The 12,654-nt window shown below is 51.6% G+C and overlaps 1 protein-coding gene across 1 annotated transcript in view; it reads left to right on the forward strand.

Moving 5' to 3' along the window:
- LOC124619984 (vitellogenin receptor-like) overlaps window positions 1–10,301 on the forward strand; it is an 84,101-nt gene extending 73,800 nt beyond the window's left edge. The window contains exon 16 of the mRNA XM_047146648.1: window positions 9,990–10,301. Within this exon, the coding sequence (XP_047002604.1) occupies window positions 9,990–10,301 (312 nt within the window). The remainder of the gene's footprint in view (window positions 1–9,989) is intronic.
- The last annotated feature ends 2,353 nt before the right edge of the window (window positions 10,302–12,654 follow it).

Below are 12,654 nucleotides of genomic sequence, written 5' to 3' on the forward strand. Positions count from 1 at the left end.
GTCTTCCGCTCATCTAAGAATGGTAGCTTGCCATCCTTCTCCATCTCAACGGTAAATTTAATGTTTCGCTGGACACCGTTCATGTAATCCACAAACTGCTGCAGGGTATTTTTAACATAGAGCCATATTAGGAAGAAGTCATAAATGTACCTAAGGTAGTAAGACTGAGGCAACACCGCAGAGTTCAGAGCCCACTCCTCAAAGTGATCCTTGAAGAAATTCACAACTGCGGGGGACAGTGGAGAGCCCATTGCTGTGCCACCCATCATAATATTTGTAAGAGTACAAGAAGTACATTGCCATTAGAGCATGATGGAACAACTTGACAATTCCAGTTGGAAACTGTTGGGCCAAAAAATCCAGCATGTCTTGTACTGGCACCCTCGTAAAAAGTGACGCCAAGTCCAGATTAACAATTATGTAGTTTTGACCTATTTTCATTTTCTTTAGTGTTTCGACAAATGTCTGTGAATTTACAACATGGTGTTCACAATGACCCAGTTTTGGCGCTGATAGTCATACAAGATGTTTTGCCAGTCTGTAGGTGGACGAGCTGATTGCACTAACAATAGGCTTAAGAGGAACTTGCTCCTTATGTATCTTCTGCAGTCCATAAGGCCTGGGAGGTCTGGCGGCACAAGGTATTAATTTCTTCACTACTTCATCTGTAAATGAACACTCACTGATTGGTATTTGAACGCCGGTAGTTTTCACCACTCTGCATTAGAGATGGGTAGTTCGCGAGCGAACGGGTCCAAAGGAACGGTTCACCAAGATGAACGAAAGGACCGAGGAACGAATTCCAAGGAACTGTCTTTCATAGTGCACTTCGGTCGCGGCAGTCTACTTATAGTGCCCGGGAACGAGGAACGATCGGTTCTCAGTTCACTTAGGTCGCGGCGGTCTACTTATTGTTCCCGGAAACGAGGAACGATCGTTTCATAGTTCTCTTCGGTCGCGGCGGTCTACTTATAGTTCCCGGGAACGAGGAACGATCGGTTCATAGTTCACTTCGGTCGCGGCGGTCACTTCGGCAGTTCTCGTTCCAGCCTCGGTCCCGTGCTCGCCTCAGTCTCGATCTCCCTCGGCCGAACTCGTTGTTCATCGCATGACCACCGGTCGCAGTTCCACTGCCGACTGCTCCTTGTTAGTTCAGAATCCAGTTGTTCGTTTCGTTCACTGCGCCCGCCCATTTTACGTGTGTTACAAACTGTTCTTGCACTTGGTTCTGGCTATTCAGCGTCCACGACCGGTAATTAAAAAGTATTTTATAGTTACGTAAATTACATAAAAATTACGTTGTATGTTATCAGTACGTCTTTTCAGGTAACAAAAGGGCATATCAGCTGACTTCATTATATCGATGAAGAGCGGAAGACATACTTATAACAGGGCAAGTTGTTTTGTTACTCATACATTTTTTGGTTTCATCGATTTGATTTAGCAACTTAATTTCAATAATTTGCTTAATTTGTAGTGTAAGAAAATTCATATAAACGATTTTCGTGTATCTTTCATGTACAAAATATTACATTTAGGAAGGCTCTAATTACTTTTAAGTTTGGTTGTTTCCAATTTGCATCACCTACTAGTTTGTTTTCTTTGGAAAAAAAAGTGGGTTGTGGGTCATTTTGGCTCAGTAGGAAAAGGGTGCCTCTCCATTTGAAAAGACATAGATTGCCATGAAATCGTATTTACTTATTATCTCAAGAAAATTTGTTCAGAAGGATCTTTCAAACCACAAACTTTATTACTGCGAATTCAATTATTATTATTGCTGCATTAACTTTAATAATGCAACATAAAAACTTAATTTTTACTAACCATGTGTGGAAAGTATGATCAGAAAACCACGTTTTATTTTAAAACTATCTATTCTTCCATAAACTCTCTACTTCGCCTAGGAACTCAGAAACAACGTGAAGTATATATAGGGTGTAAACGATTATTGTTTACAACGTAGCATAGCTGTGTAGAGGACGTCAAGCCGAAGAATTTTATACAAGAGACTTGTGGTCTGTTAAGTTGGGAAACAGTCACCAACAGGTTTACAAGACTACATGAGCTATAGCCCATGCGCGTCGCGTGAGATTTTCATGTTCTCTCCTGATCTCTACACGCAAACTATTAATGCTAGAAAAAATGAATTGGACCTTTTTTGTAAAAAATGTGATGTAGTTAAATATTATATCGGGATACGTTTTCGCTAGAGGCCATGATTTTCCACTTATTAAAGAAAAACGTAGATAAGTGACTTTGAAACGTTCTCCATATTACGTTAAACCTAACTATCAGAATTGAACTAGTAATAGATTTCGCATTTATTTTATTTTCATACACATTTGTGTAAAGTTTATATTAAGTACAGTAAAACGTAATTGTAAAACTTCATAATCGTTTCACTCTCGTCTGTTAAATGACTGCCTGACTGCCCTTGCTCGCTCAGAAGTTTTTCTCAAATAACTGATGACTGATTCCATTCACGAACCCTTCCCCCCATCTTCTTTCTTTTCACGTATAAAGTTAAGACGATATTCCAGCACCCTTGCGTAGTTGCCGCTGTTGCTGATACAAAATGGTTCAAATGGCTCTGACCACTATGGGACTTAACTTCCGAGGTCATCAGTCCCCTAGAACGTAGAACTACTTAAACACAACTAACCTAAGGACATCACACACAGCCATGCCCGAGGCAGGATTCGAACCTGCGACCGTAGCGGTCGCGCGGTTCCAGTCTGTAGTGCCTAGAACCGCTCGGCCACCCCGGCCAGCGCTGATACAAAGCTTCTGATTGTAGTATTCCGTTTCTCAGCTCCTGTGTCGGAAGTTATGATTTTTATACATAAATCTTCAGTTCCCGCACAGTTAGTGTGGCAGTTTGATGCGCAGACAATCTGATGTAGACACCAGCAAATTGCAAAAGAAAAATATTAATGTAGGTTTAATAGACGACTCATTACTGGCCAGTTATTTAATGCGAGTAATTCCCTTGCGAATGAGAGTTATTTTACTTAAACGAACAGAAAACAAAGACGTTGCACTTGCTAAATCTTCCCTCGAAAAGGAAAGGCGACTGTGTTCTGGGGTGGCCGTGCTGGGTCGTAAACAGGTTTTCTAGTTCCATAAATCCGTATTTCCGTTCGCGCTGAGCCTGCCGGTCTATCTGTCTTTACCTGACCATGTGGCCACCGAGTAACATCTTTGTCTGCTTGTAGTCACTGGCCCGTCACACGAATATTGCGATGCGAAAAGCGCATTCAGCTAAGAAAGTCTAAGTAAGCAAGCTGTCTACATTAGGCAATTAATGAATTTATCATGCAGTGGTGCAGAAGTAATACTTGGGCGGAATTAATATTTTTTAAAGGTTTTCAAATTTTTATGATCAAGGGGCCTTATGTCATTGAGCTCAAATTTCACAGCTCGTTTCTACATGGAATGGAGCCCAGTTGGCGAAAGGAGAGGGAGGGGTTGTAGCCCAAGAAAAGAAAACATAACTTTTAAAATTGTCGTAAGAGCAACCACAATTATACTTGGAATCTTTTATCATTGACTTTATCAACATCATTCCCTGTTATTAAGTTTCCAACTATTTTAATCATGTGTAATTTTACGTATCAATATTTATGTGTAATGCTTTGTACAATGCGTACCGAGATTCTCTTACAACTTTTCAAGGTAACTTTTTAAGGCGACATAGTAATGAAATTATAATAATATTACAAAAATTTTCAAATGTGTGTGAAATCTTATGGTTCTTAACTGCTAAGGTCACCAGTCGCTAAGCTTACACACTATTTAACCTAAAGTATCCTAAGGACAAACACACACACTCATGCCCGAGGGAGGGACTCGAACCTCCGCCGGGACGAGCCGTACAGTCTATGACTGCAGCGCCCGAGACCGCTCGGCTAATCCCGCGCGGCAATAATATTACAGAAGCCGAGAGTTTCAACGTCTGTATTGTGGTATCACTACAAGAAAATAGATGTGGATAGAGGAGAATGCAAATGTTGCGAAGCCATCATCAGTATTTCTACAGGCTCCATGGCTAATTTAAAAAGGCATCTTATAAAGAAACACCCCACAGTGCCACCGGAGAGGACGGATTGTCGATCTAGGTCTCCATTGTCAACATTTGCAGAAACAAGTGCAGCGACGTCAACTGCGTCTCGCCAGCGATGCACCCCAGCCTCAGCCTTTGTGAGCGAATCTGTCAGCGATGGTGATTCGCTATCGTCGAACAATCTGGTCATCATGATGTCTGCATCTGCCACCTCTGAACCTGTTTCAGTACGAAGAGGTCAGTCATTTTTGACAAATTTTGTCAGTATTATTAAGCCCCTCACAATTTCTAAAAGCAAAGAAATCGACTTACAGTTGCTTACAATGATTTGCAAGGAATACCATCCATTCAGCACTGTGGAAGACAAAGAATTTAGGAAGTTTGTTTCCCTTCACTGCCCTAATTACCAGCTTCCAAGTAGGAAAACCCTTTCGACCAGCTTGCGACCACAACTATTCAGTCAACTGCGCGATAATTTACGAGGAAAACTGAGTTCGATGACAGCAGTCGCTCTGACAACTGACGGCTCGACATCATCGAACAATCAAAGTTTTATTGCGATTACTGCACACTATATGGGTGATAACACGAGACTTCATTCGAATGTATTGAGTTGCCTCGAATTTTCGGCTCGACACACCGCAGAAAACATAGGTAATTTTCTACAAAGAGAAGCGACCAGCTGGGGAATAAGCAACAAAATAGTGATAGTTGTAACCGACAATGCAGCTAACATGGTTGCTGCGGTCAAAATTGGTAAATGGGCTCACATCCCCTGTTACGCCCACATTATAAATTTAATTGTCAAATCGGGTATAAAACCAATTGAGAGTGTGGTCGAAAAAATTAAATGCCTCGTTCAATTTTTCAAAAAAAAGTTCACTTGCAATGAATAATCTAAAGGAAACGCAAGTGCAAATGAATCAGCCGATACTAAAACTAAAACAAGAAGTCCCCAGGCGATGGAACTCGCTTTTCGACATGCTAGTACGTGGTTTTGGAAACAGATTGCCCATAATTTCCACTTTAGCTGTTCTCGGAAACGATGAGCATAAACTGACGTCAGAGGAGTGGGATATCATAGAACATTCAATTACGTTACTTCAAATCTTTTATGAAGTAACTAAAGAGGTGAGCGTTGAGCAAAGTGTGTCGTTGCCCAAAACGGAGGTTTTAACCTGGACGCTTTTAAACTTCATGTCTCCGTTTAAAAATCAGGAAGGGTTGCCCCCCGTAATAGTAAAGGCTGCCGAAGAGCGGCTTGTTAATACGTCGTATGTTGTTGGCCAAGCGACGTTACTTGTACCATTTTCACATTTTAAGTTCGGTTGGTAATCCTTTGTAGGAATTACAGGGCTGTCTGATGCTTTAAGTTCATTCTAATCTCCTTTACATACGCTCAAGTCACCAATTTTTTTTAATAGCACGTGTTTCGAAAATGTCTGATCCCACTTGAGTTTATAAAATGTGTATTATTTATTCAAATACTACAATTTTTGTATTACCTGTAATACTCTTTTGTTGGAAATGAGTCTGTGTCATGAAAGAAAGGTTTATGAATTGTAATTTTAAAAAACTGTTTCTATAATTTTTATCCAACACTGTAAAACGTAGTGTTTGTAGGGTACAATACTACTAGTCGTGAGTGTCCGCAGAAATTTTTCCCAGGAGGGGGCATGGCTCTAAAATAGCCTTTTTTTATATAAATTAAGTGATCACTTTTGAGATGTGTCATGCCACCAGCACTCTCCGCGAAATGATGGATATCGACTCAATATTCGTATTTATTATGGGTAGACTACTTTGATACTTATAAGACAGACATGATTCACGATTATCTTCTTTGAAGTAAACCTTTCTGTGTTATTAATATGATTCTGGAAGTGACACATTTCTCAAGTTGACGATCTAGCATTATATCATTTTACGATAGCATTTAACATGTATTCAAAAAAATGAACAGTAAGTTAGGAAATAAAACAGTAAAATATTTAGAAAACATATTTTTATCAAGTGGTTCATGGTGTGTGTTCCTGTTGTCATGTCCTAGTTCATGAACCACGGGCAACGTATGCGTGGCCAAGTAAGTGGTCCCGACAGTCGGGATACCAGTTACTTTGGAATAAGGCTGGGCATCTCGGACATATTCTGAGTCGTGGTCACCTTTGTGCTCATATGGCAAAGACTACCAAATCCACCGGTTAGTCCCTCAGCCGTTAGGGGTAAAACCCAATGGGACTCGGGGCAAGTAAGGCTAGCAACCTGCTTCCCTGGTACTTTAAATATGATGCTGGCAATAATCAGAGCAAAATGCCTCGGACCTTTGGAGGTGACGGAGTCCCACCTCTAACTGACAAACCAGCCGCTAGACCATCTTCTTCAGGGTGTGCGCTCTTCACCCCGGTTTCTTGGAGTCCCTGCAGGATGTCCCTGCACTGCCTCCATTCATCTCTTTGACGATATGTTGGTAATGCTTCTCTTTTCTTTCGTGTCTTCTCGTTGGCCCTTTTCAGGTTATATATTGGCTTCTGGGTTGCCCGCAAGTGCGGACAACGGTGCTTGTCCGTGGACAAGCCGTCTTCAGTCCTCCTGGCGCGGACGGCGTTGGGAGCGTCTTATTTCGACGGCTGTTGAACAGCCACCGATGAGGCGGTCATCACTGTTTCAGCCACTCTCCGCAGCGTGTCGGCAAGGTGTGTTACCTTGTCGATTGCCGCAGAGAGTGCTGAAATTGCTGCGGCCAGCCCTCCTTCCAGCGCTGATGTTGTGGCGCCTTGGCTGGCTGCTGCTGAGTGACGTGGGGCGGCAGGCGCGTTACCACGCCTTTCGCCCCCCGTCGTTGCGTGGTCTTCTTTGCGCGCCTTCCCTTGGACTTGGAAGGCGCGCTGGTCGTCTGGTGTGCGCTCGCGCGCACGTTTTCTGACGCGATGGCGCCAGCTGCTGTTGCCCCCTTCTGCGGGGCCGGAGTTGGCTGCATTGGCTGCCGGCGTCTGTCTTGCGTGTGCGGTACCGTGTGCCTCACGTGCAATTCCCTGCACGATTTGAAGCAGGTTAAGCAGGTCAACTGCTGTTCCTGCATGTTGGATTCACTGGATGGATGTGGTCCTCTCTTTATGGTATGTCCTCTCGAGTTCACATCTGTTGGTCGTCCTCACTGGGTGCTGGGGTTATTCCAGCAACCGGTCTGGCCATCTGGTCGCTGGGCGCCAGTGGAGTTGGTTTCCCAGTCCACTGACCAGCGGGTTCCTGGACCTCCTCGCCGACTCGTAGAAGTTCCGTGCGAGCGCGCGAAAGCGGCGCTTCAGCATCGGAACTCCCGCGATGTCGTGCAGCATACGGGTGTCGTAGTCCCTTGGCAGGTGGAGCGCCAGCCGAAGGGCTTTGTTCTGCACCCGTTGCAGCGTCTGGACGTGAGTGTCGGCGGCATTTCCCCACACCACGGCCGCGTACTCCAGCACTGGCCTGATTAGTGCTAGGTAGAGCGTGAGGCCGCAGTGGGTGGGCAGTGTCGTCGTGGGGTTGAGGAGGGGGTAGAGCGAGCGCATCCGTCCAAGCGCCCGGCCCCTCAGCTCCCTGATGTGTGGACCCCAGGTCAGGCGTCGATCCAGAGTGACGCCGAGGTACTTTCCAGTACGCGACCACGGGATGGGGCCTCCCATGATCCGCACTGGCGGCAGCGCGACGGGAATGCGGCGGCGAGTAAACACCACCGCCTGGCTCTTCCCTGCGTTGAACTTGAGCCGCCATTTGGTGGCGCAGGCTCCAATCTCATTGCAGGCGAGCTGCAGGCGGCGGCGCATCAACTGCGCGCTCATGCTGCGCGTGTACAGCGCGGTGTCATCGGCGTAGAGCGCCAGATGAACCCTCGGCGTCGTCTTCGGGACGTCAGCGGTGAAGAGGGAGTACAGCAGGGGGCCAAGGACGGACCCGTGCGGCACTCCGGCACGTATGTGGCGCGCCGTCGACATGCCGCCGTCGGCACGCACATGGAACGTGCGCCCTCGCAGATATGACTGGAGAAGGCGGACGTACGACACGGGTACCCCCTGTACCAGCAGCTTATACAGGAGGCCGTCGTGCCACACGCTATCAAAGGCCTTGGAGACGTCGAGTAGTACCGCCCCAAGGTACTCGCGTCGCTCCAGGGCCCCCATCGCCTGCTCCACCAGTCGCAGTAGTTGGTGCTGCGTCGAGTGCCCACTGCGAAAGCCAAACTGCTCGTCAGGAAGCAGGCCTTCTTCACTGACGTGGCGCTGTAGCCGTTTGGCGAGTATCCTCTCGAAGGTCTTCGAGAGGGAGGGCAGCAGGCTTATTGGGCGATAGTTCTGCGCCAGCCTGAGGTCCTTGCCAGCCTTCGGAATGGCGACCACCTCAGCGTGTTTCCACGCATCGGGGTAGGCGCCTGTGCGGAGGATGGCGTTAAAGATCGATGTGACAATACGCACTGCTTCCGGTGGCAGCTTCTTCAGCAGTGCGTTGTCGATCTTGTCGCACCCCCCCGCCTTCCTGGGCTGTAAGAAGTCGAGGTGGTGTTGAACTTCCTCTGCAGTGGTTGGCTCGATGACGTCGTCCGCCTCCTGATGGGTCAGGTACAGCGGAAGACGCTCTTGCACCTCCTGGATGGTGTCTTCGTCGACAACATCGTCCACGGTGGAGAAGTTCTCGGCGAAGGTGTCCGCGAGCACGCTGGCCTTCATGTCCGGCTCTGCGACGACGTCACGGCCAACTTGAAGCGGCGGGATGCTGCCCCTTGCGCAGGAAGCTCCTGGTCATGGCCCAGGCGCTTCCGTCATCGATCCTGAGCGTGGCTATTCTGCCAGCCCAGTCCCGATTACGGTGGTGGCCGACGGCTGCCGAGATCTCCCGGCGCAAGCGGTTTAGCAGCCGCTTGGTGGCGGGGTTTCTCGTGATCTGCCACTCACGGAAAACCCGGTTCTTCTGACTGATCAACGCCAGGATGTCCGGCGGAAGCTGTTTGGAGTTGTCCCTCGGCTTCCGCGGTCCTCGCGGCGCTGCTGCATCTGCCACCGCAAGTGTGTAGTGGGTGAATGCTGCTAGTGCTGCATCCACCCCCTCCTCGTCAGGATCAGGTGTGGCTGCGACCGTCTCCGCCAGGTGCTGCTGGAAGTGCGCCCAGTCGGTGTTGAGGCGGGCGCAGCGGTTCTCAGGAGGCGCCGTACCGTCTGTGTCCAGGTCGAAGATCACTGGCAGGTGATCGGAGGACAGGGCACAGCGAGTGCTCGCGATCGCGTTGTGTGCTGCCCCTTTCACAATCGCGATGTCGAGCACGTCGGGACGGCCGCGCGCCGGGTAGTGCGTCGGGTCGAAGGGACCCAGCACCACGGCGTCATGGTCGTTAACGACCCGGAGGAGCCGTCTGCCGCTGATGGTGGTGACCCTGGAGTTCCACTCCGGGTGTTTTGCATTGAGATCGCCGCCGATGAACAGGTTCCCGCGCATCGACAGCAGCGTCTCAATGTCCCCGGAGTTGAGGTGTCCTGACGGCTTCCGGTAGGCCGCCACGAATGTTACGTGGCCCACGGAGGTGTTGACCACGACGCCGGTCGTCTCCAGGGTTGGCGTCACCGGGAGCTGCACCTGGTGGTGGCGCAACGACGTCTTCACGTACACCGCCGTTCCGCCGCCGTGGGTGACCCGGTCGGTGCGGTAGCAGCGGAAGTTTGCCGCCCGCACGTCCACGCCCGGCTTCAGCCAAGTTTCTGTGACGAGACAGACGTCCACATGTTCGTCTCGCAGAAACTGGCGGAATTCTCCCGCTTGGGAGCGAATGCTGTTTGCGTTCCACACGCAAACGGTTAGACCTTGGATGTGTCTATCCATGTTTGGGTGTGGGAACAGCTGGTGTGGTGGTGGCCTGGGCGGCCGACTGCACTGCAGATGCAATCATCTGCGGGAGTTGTTGCAGGAGCAGCTTGAAATCCTCTCTCAGGGCCCTGACTTCGTCCGCGACGCTCGCTGCGGATGTAAAGTCAGTGCTGGGAGAGGATGCTGGCTCCTGCGCTCGAACGGCTGCTGGCTCGTGGCCAAGGCGCTCCCTCCGCCGTCCGCGCCGGCGGCCGACCCTGGCTGGCGCTGGGTGCTCTCTCGGCGGTCCGCGCCCGCGTACGGCTACCGCCGCTGGCGCAGGCTCTGGCTGGTGCTCTCTCGGCGGTCCGCGCCCGCGCACGGCTACCGCCGCTGGCGGAGGCTCAGGCTGGCGAGACGCATTCCGAGTTAGCATGCCGTGCGAGCAGGACCGCGCTACTCAGGCTCAGGGTGCGGCGGACCGCTGCCCGGCGGGACTGGCCCGGGCGACCGAGCCAGCCCCGTCGGCGGCCCCGTCCGGCCCCCCATCTACGACGACGCAGCTACGGACAACGGATCACGCAACGGCACACCCAAGGAGCATTAGCCCGCTCACGCCAGAGCAAGTGTACCTCGTTGTACACCGTTTATCATATGGCAATGTTTACCCTGAATTCGCTGCTGACGAACGAGCACTCCGCTTGTTCCAACAGCATCTGAGGTCACTCGGTTGCGTGGTATACGAAGAGGCGAGAGTACCGTCGGGAGCCCTGCCAGGCGTGTCGAATGATGACGGCATTGTTCTGCCAGCGGCGGCCCCGATGAGTGTTGCACCACCAGGCCCAGTTACAGAAGAAACTGGAGCCCTGCTGGCTGCCACTCCGGTCTCTTCCAGTGAAGAGACCACAGAAACACCGATTGCTGTACCGCCAGGCGTGACGACAGAAGACGTCACCGTCCTGCCACGTGACAGCATGATCCCAGAGGCCAACCTGGGCGACCTGATTGGGGGGACAGACATGGACACATCGCAGCCCTCTAGAAAGAGGCCTGCAGCGTCGGAGGAGGACGAGTCCTCCGCAATCTCTGATTCTGATTTCAGGCGGAGTCAGAGGAAGAAGATGCCGGAGGCTCCTGCCCCCTCCGAGGCAGAAAAGGGAACTGACGACGGCTTCGTTGTCCCGAAGCGGCGGCACACCGCTCGGGCCAAGCGGCTCGAGACTGTGCAGCCGCTGCCGACGGCGAACGCATTCGTCGACGTACCCGACGAACAGGAGGCCATGGATGCTGCTGAGGCACCCAAGAGGCGGGCACCCGCTCCGCACCGATCACTGTATCGTGGACGGACACGTACCAGTCCTTCCTCGAGAAGTTCCAGGCGGTGGCGTCCTCCGCCAAGATCAAATGTGCTGGTCGGGACCTGTACAGAGTCTGGGTCAGCACGATGGAGGAATACCGAGCTGCCATGCGGCTCATAGAGGTGGAGAAGCTTCACTGCTTCACCCACAATGCTGAGCCAGTGAAGCAGCTGAAGGTGGTTTTCCGCCGCCTTCCGCTAAAAATGGAAACCGAGCATCTCAAGAGGGAACTAGCTGCACTGGGCTACATGGCCAGCTCGGTCACTCTCATGAAGTCTCCCAGGACGAGGAGACCCATGCCGCTGTTCTTAGTTGTCCTTCCGGACAACTTCGAAAACCGCAAGATTTTCCAGTTGCAGATGGTGGCCAGGATCGGTGTGGAAGTGGAGCCGCTCAAGGCCAAGGGGAGGCGCGCCCAGTGCTTCTCCTGCCAAGGCCTTGACCACGTGGCGCGCTACTGCACGATGCCGGCCCGCTGCGTCAAGTGCGCCGACTCCCACCAGAGTCGGGACTGCACGAAGAAGAGGGAGGAGGCGCCCAAGTGCTGTAACTGCAGCGAGCCACATGTGGCGAGCTACAGAGGCTGCGCCGCCTTCAAGCGCCGCCCACGCCAGCAAAGACGTGCGGCACCCGCACGAAAGGTGCAACCAGGCACCAGTTTCGCCTCTGCCACCAAGGGGGAGTCTTTGGACGCCCCCAGGGGGCGGCAGGCGAAATTCCCGGCCACCACGTCGCCTAACCAGGCAGCCGGCACCCAGGACGACCAACACCAGGGTGGACGCCAGATCCGTCCCCCCACCACAGCCACGCTGCAAGCCGCAACTGCGGCACCTGCAGCCGCAACACCAGGACCGGAAGCAGCAGACCTGGGAGCAATGCTGAGCTCCCTCTCTGCCTTGCTACAGCAACTGCCGGTGCCCGTCACCGCCGTAACGGGGGCCCTCCAGGCCGCTACCGTCGCCGCGAAGCCACGCCATGGATAATGCCCTTATCCATGGCCTGACCATCTGTGGCTTCAACGCCAACAGCCTGTTCCCACAACAAGGTGAGTTTCGTCAGTTCATGCAGGACGAGGCCATCGACCTGTGTCTGATCTGCGAAACTCACCTCAAGCCGGGAGTACGCGTGAAGGTGGCAAACTATGTTTGCTACCGGAACGACAGGCCGACGGCAGGCGGGGGTACCGTCATCTACGTCCGCGCCTCACTCCGGCACCACCAGGTGCAGCTCCCAGCCATGGCCACCCTGGAAGCCACCGGGGTGAACGTCACCACAGCTGCGGGGCAGATAACCTTCGTGGCCGCATACAGGCCGCCGCGTGGACACCTCCAGGAGGCGGACATAGACGAGCTGCTGACGTTTGGGGGAAGGGCATTCATTGCGGGTGACTTCAACGCGAAGCACCCGGAATGGAACTCCCGCCTCACG

This window comes from Schistocerca americana, chromosome 6, assembly GCF_021461395.2.
Source record: "Schistocerca americana isolate TAMUIC-IGC-003095 chromosome 6, iqSchAmer2.1, whole genome shotgun sequence".
Classification (NCBI taxonomy): domain Eukaryota; kingdom Metazoa; phylum Arthropoda; class Insecta; order Orthoptera; family Acrididae; genus Schistocerca; species Schistocerca americana.